The sequence below is a fragment of the Arachis ipaensis genome, chromosome B04 (assembly GCF_000816755.2).
Source record: "Arachis ipaensis cultivar K30076 chromosome B04, Araip1.1, whole genome shotgun sequence".
Classification (NCBI taxonomy): domain Eukaryota; kingdom Viridiplantae; phylum Streptophyta; class Magnoliopsida; order Fabales; family Fabaceae; genus Arachis; species Arachis ipaensis.
This window is the reverse complement of record NC_029788.2, coordinates 122,618,833-122,628,692: the sequence shown is the minus strand read 5'-3', so window position 1 is coordinate 122,628,692 and position 9,860 is coordinate 122,618,833. Positions and strand designations below refer to the sequence as shown.

The 9,860-nt window shown below is 34.6% G+C and overlaps 2 protein-coding genes and 1 non-coding gene across 3 annotated transcripts; 1 reads left to right on the top strand and 2 right to left on the bottom strand.

Moving 5' to 3' along the window:
- LOC107635108 (reticulon-like protein B5) lies at positions 519-2,572 on the top strand. Its single transcript, XM_016338480.2, has 5 exons — positions 519-966; positions 1,396-1,576; positions 1,663-1,804; positions 1,927-1,996; positions 2,090-2,572. Exons 1-5 carry the CDS (start codon positions 729-731, stop codon positions 2,257-2,259), a joined length of 801 nt encoding a protein of 266 aa, XP_016193966.1. The 5' UTR covers positions 519-728; the 3' UTR covers positions 2,260-2,572.
- LOC107635107 (golgin candidate 3) lies at positions 2,590-9,253 on the bottom strand. The gene is made up of 15 exons (XM_016338479.2): positions 8,785-9,253; positions 7,479-7,577; positions 7,249-7,344; positions 6,869-7,024; positions 6,341-6,473; positions 6,178-6,242; positions 5,621-5,788; positions 5,371-5,484; positions 5,119-5,265; positions 4,583-4,879; positions 4,366-4,431; positions 3,970-4,172; positions 3,701-3,755; positions 3,290-3,475; positions 2,590-3,174 (listed from the first exon to the last, which is right to left on the bottom strand). Exons 1-15 carry the CDS (start codon positions 9,031-9,033, stop codon positions 2,857-2,859), a joined length of 2,352 nt encoding a protein of 783 aa, XP_016193965.1. The 5' UTR covers positions 9,034-9,253; the 3' UTR covers positions 2,590-2,856.
- TRNAA-AGC lies at positions 9,393-9,465 on the bottom strand. The gene has a single exon. It is a non-coding gene; the product is annotated as a tRNA-Ala (tRNA).

Here is a 9,860-nt window from a genome sequence, read left to right as displayed (position 1 = left end):
GGGATACTGCTGTGATGAGAAGAAAAAGAAGAATAGAATCTGAGTATTTTGGTAAAGAAGTAGAATGATATTTTAGTTCGAATAACGATTTTAAAATGAAGTTAAATCTTAAAAATAATTTTGTATGCAAAAAAAAATTGAAAACGAAAAAAAATTTCAACCTATACTTGAACCAAAATTATACTTCATGCACTTTATAAAAATTGAAACAATATAGCTCTGATTTTTTTTTAAAAAAAATAATGTTCTACATATTTGTGAAGTTTAAACATTTTATCACAGGTTTAATTTAAAATATATTCCTAAAAGAAAAATTAAGGTTGAAGAAGATTAACCTTGAAAAAATTTGAGCGAGCATTAGCTCTATAAAATACACTCTTATAAATTAAGATCTTTTATATTAACAAAAAATAAAAATATTTTTTTATATTTTTAATAATTTAAAAATACTTTTGCCAACATTAAAATAATTCGGAACAGTGTTTTTGGTTTACCCAATATTATTATTTATTAACTTATTAAGTGATGCAACCCATTCAAAGTAGTGAAGAGTGGCTATTTGTGCGTATTTTCATTTTAATCTTTATTTTGTAAATGAAAATATTTTCACATCTCGAAGTCACACTTGGCGCACAATCAATCACTTACATTTGCAGTTTGCACAATCCGAGTGCCGAATTCCGAAATCGAAGCATTAGGGTTAGGGTTCAAAAATTTCAGCGAGCTCAATGGCGGAGGAATCCAACAACACACTCAACAATCCTGCTGTTGCCACCGCCGGCGGCGGCGGAGGAGGAGATTCGCTGACGGAAGAGATATCCGAGAAGCTTCACTCTCACCATTCCTCTTCTTCTTCTTCGGATTCCGATTCCGAAAAACGTGCTTCTTCACCCGTCAAGGACGCCCGTGTTTTCCGCCTTTTCGGAAGAGAGAAGCCTCTTCATTCCGTTTTCGGCGCTGGAAAACGTAACTCTTTCTCTCTCTTGAATGCTACTAATTTTTGTTAAAAAAATATATATTTTTATTGCTCTTGTTTCTTTTTGTGGCCCCTGAAAATAGTGGGATGTTGTCAATTTTTTTTTTTAATTATAATTATGTTACTTTCATGACACTATTTTCTTTTTCCAGCTGTGACCTGTGAGCTTTTACTGTCTCTTTTTTTTATTTGATCATGTCGTGTTAATATCTGCATATTTTGAATTTGAGAATTTATGTTTAATTTATATATACGGATGCTAGAGAGTAAGAATTTGAGCGAGTTGTTAAAGAGAAGATAATCAAAATGGAGAACTTGTATACAGTTATGGGTTCTAGAGGGACCAAGAAAAGAAGCTGCCTTCGTATTTTTATGCTGCTATGTTCTTATGACTCTTTATTGTTAATTATTGGTTGCAGCTGCTGATGTGTTGTTGTGGAGGAACAAGAAGATATCTGCCGGTTTACTCGGCGGAGCCACTGCCGTTTGGGTCCTTTTCGAGTTGCTCGAGTTCCACCTCCTTACTCTAGTGTGTCACATATCAATACTATTGCTAGCAATTCTGTTCTTGTGGTCCAATGTCCATACTTTTATCCACAAGTAAGTTCATGTTCTTAAAGTCTATGTTGTTTTTAACTTAGCAATTTGGATTTGATGATGGAATATCAAATGATGATATATTGTAGAGCTCTGCCTCGCATCCCTCAAGTTCATCTTCCTGAGGAGCCGTTTCTGCAAGTTGTGTCTGCATTGCGAATCGAAATCAACCGGGGACTCACCAGTCTGCGAGATATTGCTTCTGGAAGAGATTTGAAGAAATTTCTCGTTGTATGTTGCTTTCTAGCATCTTATGTTGCTTTCTAGCATCTAATACATGCTGCTTTGCTTTAATAATTAAATGGATGCCTAAATTTAGTACGTTGAGGATTCGATTGTGGATACTATGTTAGGTTATTGCTGGCTTATGGATTCTATCAATCGTGGGGAGCTGGGGAAATTTCCTCACATTATTCTACATAAGTAAGAGCAATTAGTACTTCAGTTAATTACATCAATTTCTTCTTTCTAGTAAGAAATCTCATTTTAATTTGCTTATTTTCTCTTGTTGAACAGCCTTTGTTTTGTTGCACACGGTTCCGGTCTTGTATGAGAAATACGAGGATAAGATAGACCCATTTGCTGAGAAGGCAACCATTAAGATTAAAAAGCAGTATTCTCTGTTTGATGCCAAGGTCTTGAGTAAGATCCCTAGGGGTCCTTTTAAGGGTAAGAAATTAGATTAGTAAATCGAAACATCAGAAAGATAAAAAGGGCTCTACTTGTTTATAGGTTGCCAGAGCCTCGTTTCTATGTATCAGATACCACCCTTTATCATGTCCGGGATGGGTTTTAGGTGGTTGTAATAAAGTGTAAAGGGTTTATCTTAACTTCAAGTAGTTCCTAACAGTGCAAGCATAGGGGTCTTGCTGGCTTCTACTATGTGTCTTGACTTGTAAAATTTCAATAATTTCCACTGTAAGGTAAAAGTAATAGTATGCTCCCTTTTTTTTTTCTTGGTTTACCAGAAATATAGTGTGTGATGTTAGCTGTTGTTTATACCTTAGCCCCAAAAATGGTGGAAAGGTTCTAATTCACTAGTAATTACAACTTTACAAGCCAGGCCAAATAAGATAGCTGGTAGTAATAAGCTGTGTACTACATAGAATTTACATCAATTTTCCCAAGTTCCACATTACGCAAGAGAATCCAATCTATGTAACCTTTTTGTGAATAAAATAAAATACATTCATTATAATGAAAGAATTAATTGAACAAGGCATGCCTAAAATTTAATGATGACCTCTATACCTGTGATTCATTTTGACAAAACGAATTTATACTTAGTATCTAGTGAACGGTTTTGAACTAGGAGTTTTGCTATCTGATGATGTAAGAGGAACAGTGGAGAACTCGGAACCATTTTCGTCAGATTGATGAAAATATCCACGAGGCAGAGGACTTTTGTTATTAATGGATGAATTATATGGCGATGTATCAGTGCTGAACCTCTGATTAGAAAATGGTGAAGCAGCAGAATTAGTATTTGAACTTGTATCTTGCGAATCTTCCATGGATGTACCTGTAGTTCCAGCTGACTCCCTCTTCTCTCTTTCTTCAGTCTCCTTGAGAAGAAAATCAACCCACAAATCCGCAAAGGACTGAAAGGGAAGAGTAAAAGCACTTATTAGTAATCAAAACAAATAATCAAAATATAGAAGTCTGGTTAGAAGTGACGGTGAATAATTCTCTTTTGGTACAAGATTTAGAAGTTACCTGGTTATCAGAACCCACATTCGCAGCTGATTCAGCCGAAACTCCTCCCAATATACCTCCAACCAGGTGGCCAGGCAGCCCAAGAACTCCCCGGACAACACCTTTTCCTGGACCTTGCTGAGCACTGCCTATCCTTTGCTTGTCCTCTTCAGAGAATCCCAGCATGCGAACCATTAGATCCAATACCTGCCCCAATGTCAAATTTTAAGAAAGTGGAGTACATGATAACCTTGTGCACTGAATTGAGCCTTACAACAACTTAAAACGAAACTCGTATCCAATTCTTCAAAACCCTAATACTTGCATGGTATTTATTTTTTCATAGATATCTCCTAAATAAAATTAATAAACTAAATACTAATTTGCATGATGAATCTAATTGATGGAAGTATAATTTGAAGATTTCCATACCTCTTTGCTGTGATTTCTTTGAAAATATGTTACAAGTAACTTTATAACAATGCGCCTGTATGAATAAAACTTAGATTAGTATGTTGATTTACTCTCTCAAAAGGAAGCAGGCCAATCCTACTACACAAGTCTAAATTGAAACCCGTTACAACTTTTCAAGAAGGAAATTTTGCAAAACTAAGAATAGATACAAGAAAACATAGCCAAGAGTGTCTTCAAAAGAACAAATCCCTGCTTATCCAAACAATACTTTAAAGAAGCGTACTAACCTGTCAACGAGAAAATCAGAATCCACTGACATTCTATTTAGCCGTGTCATACTCTGCTCAAGAGCTCGTCTCAATTTGGCATTGTCTTCCTCTAGTTTACTTACTCTACTTCTCCATTCTGATTGTACCTTCTCAGATTGAGAAAGCTTGGCTAAAATTTCTTCTTTTTCACCCCTCAATACATTGGCTTTCGAATCTGCATCCTGTCAATATGGCTAATTAGAGACACCAAGTAGTTAAAGAGAAAAATAAAAGAAAACAAAATTTGAATAAGATTAAACAGAGTAGTCCCTTAAAAAAATTTTACAACCTATTCTAAAGTGAAACACATTGTAAGAAAGTGTTTCCATCTAGAGTGAAAGATGTTTAGAGAGAGAGAGAGAGAGAGATCTGTACTTTCAACAGCTGAGAAAGCCTAGCTGTTTCTTCTCTTGCATGAGCCAACACTTCCTCTAAATGTTCCTGAAAAAACAAATTGACAGTGGATATAAGCTTACTCGATGAGCTTACTCGATGCAACAATAGACATACAGATAATAAAGATACTCAGAAAGAGGAAGTTAAAGGGAACATTAACAACTCAAATTATGTTTGTTATGTGAATAGAGACAACCTTAGCTTCAATTTCAGCATAATACTGTCCAAGAGCTGTCTGTAGATTTAAAAGTTCCATATTCTTAGCACATATTGTGCTCATACAGTTGGTAAGCTTTTTGTTCAGGTCATCGATGATTTCCCTGGACTTTAGAATTTCATTGTTGTTTTCCATCTTCAGTTTCTCCTGGCTTGAAGTTGCTTCCTTCAGAGTTCTCTCAAGATTTGATATTTGTGCCCTTAAATAATTGTTGTTATCACGTAAATCTTCAATGATTTTGCTATCCTCATCCATTTTTTCTGATTCTTCCGATTCCTAGACAACACAGCAATGTTAACATCTTTGACTCAACCACACAAGTGATATGTGAAATTCATCTGGATGTATGCAATTTTAGTTCATTCTCTTGGACAGTTAAGGGGGAAATATATTATGTGACTGACAATTTATGAGATCAAACACAGATAAAAAATAATGAGCAGATCATTTGGTTCTTAAATGACATCATGCTCAATCATCCTTTATTCCAAAATTAATGGGCAAATAAATGAAACCTTTTCTAACAAATGTTGTTTAAGGCGGGTTAATTCTTGTACGGCTTTGTCCCTCTGCTTTTGTGTTTCCTTCAAATCTTTACTTAGCTTTTCTATGGACCTTTCCATGTCTTCTTCTTCTGGAAAACTTTTGGATGGGTCTGATGTCTGTTAACAGAAGGGAGAAAAAAAACAAAAATAGAGAAGATAATGATTATTGACATGATTATTAATGCACAACTGGAAAACTAAGTATTGCTATTAAATACTGACATCACTGCTAATGCCTGCATCCTTGTTCTGAAACTGGGAAGCATCAGATGACATTTTCCCAGTGAAAGACGCCCTGCTTGTTTTAAGTGCAGCTTCAAGTTCATTCTTTTCCATCTAATAATAATAACATAGGGTATATTAGAGTGCATTCTGAAATGCGATATCAAAAATCATTATCAATTTGAGTGATAATATGGTGGAAAATCTTTATGACAGAATGTATTAGGATACAGTAAAAATATCAATCAACCTGAAGAGCAGTGTTTTCCTTCTCTAAAGTTTGGATTAATCTCTTCAAGGTGTCCACAGCTTCAACTGGTTCTTCATCTTCGCGTCTAGTTAGCTCCAGTTGCAGAAGTTTTACTTCCGATACTCTCTCATTCAATTCATCACGCAATTTGCTCATCTCCTGTGTTGTCTGCCAAGCAACAAAAATAATTCAGCTCATAATTTTGCAAACTACCATAAAACCAGCTTCTAGATTCCTCGAAAAGACATAACCTACTACCCAATAATACAATTAAAATTATCAACAAAATGATCAGATTATTCCTTCCCAGTTTGAATAATGATTTGGAGATTTTGAAGAATTGGAAATTGACATACCAAACTACACAGAAATTGAAGTATAACTATACTTTAGTTTGATAATATAGGCCTATTGATTATGCCAAAAGCTCCTACAGCTTGTAAATTCTCTCAATAATAAACATACATGATTTGTTTCCTCAGGAAGCTTCTAACATAGAAGATGTAGTGTTTTAGCAGCATGATCATAAAAAAAATTTCTATTGTTTACAAACTTACTTTTTCTCTTTCCAACTTTGATAATTTAAGCTCATCCTGGAAAGACTTGTTCAATTTCTGTTCCTCTGAAATCGAAAGAAAGAACATGATAGTTAGCAATTATTTAGTTTACACTCCCAAAATGTGACAAAATCTAATAGATACTGAAGTGCTGAATATAGACCCTGGTATTTTAGTTGAATGTTTGCCAATTTATTGCGCTCTTGCTCCAATTCCAACTTTAATTTTTGTATCTCACGAGTATGTAGAACAGCTGCTGTGGGGCTATGTTTTTCCTCTGTCAAATCTGCAAGCTCCTAGAAGTCATTCATACATCTGTTGTCAAGTTCATTCATCACTAAAAATAACAATATCATGAATTCTAAAAAAATAAAATAAATCAAATTAACCAAACAAAGAAAAGTTTTCTAACAACAAAAACATTAAACAAAATAAAATAAAGGGCAATCCAGTGCACAAGCATCCTACGTTAATACAGGATTCTAGGAAGGGTGCACCCAAAAGCAAAATAAAATAAATAATATTTTTTCTAAAAAAAGGAAAAAAATCAAAAGCTATTTTCATTGAAGAAAATGATTAAATATACTTGATCAAAGATTTGGGCAAGACATATTAATGAATGCCACCTAATGGTCAATCTTCCTAAGTTGAGGCATTCTTTAAAAAAAACCATAATCTAAGGCATCATTACCTTCTCTGTTACTTGTAAGTTTGAATGTTTTGAAGTCATCTTACTTTGAATGGCATCGGGATCCAAAGCAGACATGGATCCATTGTTTGCAGCATAGTGATTTTTAATATGAGGTGTGTATCTATGCTGCCTATTTGAAGATTGGTCACCATTTCCCTGCACAAATATTTATAAGTAATGAGTAGTCAATAAATCCTTAGTTATTGTCAGCATAAATGTGACATATAGCAAAATTCTATCAACTACATCACAATAGGATGTACGGGGTTTACAACTTTACATACTTTCATGTGATGAAGTACTTACAGCATGGGTAAAATATTTTACAAGACAGACACTAAATTTCCTTTAATAGAAATTTCATTAGAATACTAGTTAACCTTGATCATGTATGTGCCATTTGAAGATGCTGGACTCTTAGGCTCCGAGTTCTGTTTTAATGAGGTATTTTCTTTACCTAACCTAATAATCTGATCCTGTGACATAAAAATAGTTAGAGGGTTAAAACTCATGTGGAGCAATAAAAAAAAAAATCTGCACTTGATTGTTGAACAAATTGAAAAAATTGACTCAGGTACGAAGATGATGAAAAACTAATAGCCAGCCATACTTCTTTTTCTTTTAATAGAGCTGCATAATTAACTGATAGCGCTTTAATTTCTGCCTCTGATGCTTGAAGCCTCTTGATTTCTGCTTTGTATTGTTCTATCTGCAAGAAATTTTAAAATGACATCTTTGACCAAACTACTTACCAAAATCAACTACAGTATTCAATGGGAGAATTGTAATGCACAAACTCTTAATGCATTACACTTGTAATATATAAATTTCATTAAAAAGAAAATCTCTAGATTAAATATTAAGCTCCATGAAGCCAGCACCAAGAATAGGCAATTTAATCCTACTAGCTCAGTCATCAATACACAATCTTTGAAAAGGTGGCAGAGCCAATATATCATTAGCAATCACTTATAATCATTAACATTCCCATCCTTACAATGATAAAAAATCAAAACCGCCTTAATAAGCAATAAACAAACAAAAACTAAGCCTATCATTATAGGTACTCATAGAACTCTAAATAAGAACATAGAAGAGCCACGGGATGTATAAATTGCATTACATGTATGCCTAAATTCACAATACTCTCATGCTCATAACAAACTTCTTCACTACTTCAAACAAGCTGTGATAGATAAAACTATTATCAAGACACCAAGTAAATATTGATTGAGATGGCCCTCTTGGTAAGATGTAGGCGATCCGTAAGTACCCTATGTAAGCCCTCACTGAGCCCTAAGGCATACACTGTCCTACAATCTAGATGCACTGACACTGCCGAACCTGCCTAAATTGTTATGTAACCAAAAAATCTACTGACTGAAAAAAAAAAATCCAACAAAAAGATGTCTACACCTCATGACCTAGGACATGCAAGGATCATGAATAAGTCAATTTGATCCTTCGAAAATTCAACGAATCAATTTGGTAGATCCTAACGTGAATCAAGTTGGTCTTAAGTCCTAACCTTAACTTCCCGATAACGTCTCACTGATAACCGCTGTAGTGCGAGGGAAAATTTGCCTCAGGTCACGTTCTTAACGGTGACTCGCCGGCACAAAAAGTTAATAGAAGGACCAACGGTATATTTTAGGAATCAAATTGAAGCATTGAACATTAACCCGATACATTACTATTTGTAATTTTCAATCATCTTTCGATGGTGGAATTATTATGCAGTAACTTCCAGAACTGATTATACATATTATGCATTTACACACACTGCTAAATACATACAATTTCAAGTAATATATATAAAAGTATAAAACCATCACAAAACCTTATCCTAAAACTAAATTTATTGAATAAGAGTTGAAAGCAAAACGCAAAAAGCACAGAATTAAAAAGGAGCTTACCTCAGAAGCAGAGTGAGGATCCGTTGTTACATTGGAAAGCGGCGACCTAGGAACCGGAGATTTGGAGTGCGCGAAGCTGTGAGAGTTCCGGCGATCGGAGACGGAAGAGTGGTTGTTGTTGTCGGCGGCGGCGGCGGGGGATCTGTAGGAGGAGAAAAAGACGGCGTTGTCGTCTTCGTCTTCATCGTCGTGAACATCGAGGGCAATCTTGTTGAGATTTTCCTTCAAATTAGCAATGGTTCCCCACATGATTTCAGAATTGAGTAGAACCAGATTACCAGATTGAGATTTTGATTTCGAATCGGTGATTGTTGTTGTTGTTGGTTGGTGTTGAATCTGTGATTAGGTGTAGACGCACCCACTGTAAACTATGGTAGATCTCTTTCTTTCTCACACGCCTGGGAAGTGAGAATCTCTCTGTTCTTCGTTTTTGTTGCCACAATGTTTTCGAACTCCGTTGTCTCTCCATACATCTGAGTATTTTTTCTTGTTTTTCTGGTTGATCAAGTAAATATAAATAAGTTTTTTATTTTCAATTTATTTGGAAATTTTTTAAAAAAAATTATGGAAAAAATTCATTAAGTAAAAGAAGGATAAAAAATAGAAAATGGAGATGCGGGGTATCGATCCCCGTACCTCTCGCATGCTAAGCGAGCGCTCTACCATCTGAGCTACATCCCCACATGCTTGAAGTGCTCCAAGTAACCATTAATACAAATTCATATTAGTAACCAGTTTTTGTGTAACTTAATTATCACTATTACTTATGATGGAGCATCAAATTAGAGATGCTAATGTAAAATTTCAATCTCCCACACTACATAGAAATTACCCACTATTATTTTGACTTTAACCTCTATATTTTTCCTTGACCTGAAAAACTATCTGGTTTCCTTACATTCTTCCAATTGTGTGTATTGTGTAAATGTACAGTGAGTGACATAGAAAAATAAGACGAAACTATGCCCACATTATTATTAATACTCCATTGCAAAACTTGTTTTAATTTTAGGGTGAAATATATTTGTTATTATCCTAACGTTTATAATTTTTTTTAAATATTTTTAACATTAAAT

Coding starts and splice junctions, on each gene's coding strand:
- LOC107635107 (XM_016338479.2), bottom strand. CDS start 9,033: ATGTGGGGAACCATTGCTAATTTGAAGGAAAATCTCAACAAGATTGCC. Junction 7,578..8,784: donor ATCCTCACTCTGCTTCTGAG/GTAAGCTCCTTT, acceptor AATTTCTTGCAG/ATAGAACAATACAAAGCAGA. Junction 3,175..3,289: donor ATGTGGGTTCTGATAACCAG/GTAACTTCTAAA, acceptor CTTCCCTTTCAG/TCCTTTGCGGATTTGTGGGT.
- LOC107635108 (XM_016338480.2), top strand. CDS start 729: ATGGCGGAGGAATCCAACAACACACTCAACAATCCTGCTGTTGCCACC. Junction 1,805..1,926: donor ATTTGAAGAAATTTCTCGTT/GTATGTTGCTTT, acceptor ATACTATGTTAG/GTTATTGCTGGCTTATGGAT. Junction 1,997..2,089: donor CCTCACATTATTCTACATAA/GTAAGAGCAATT, acceptor CTTGTTGAACAG/CCTTTGTTTTGTTGCACACG.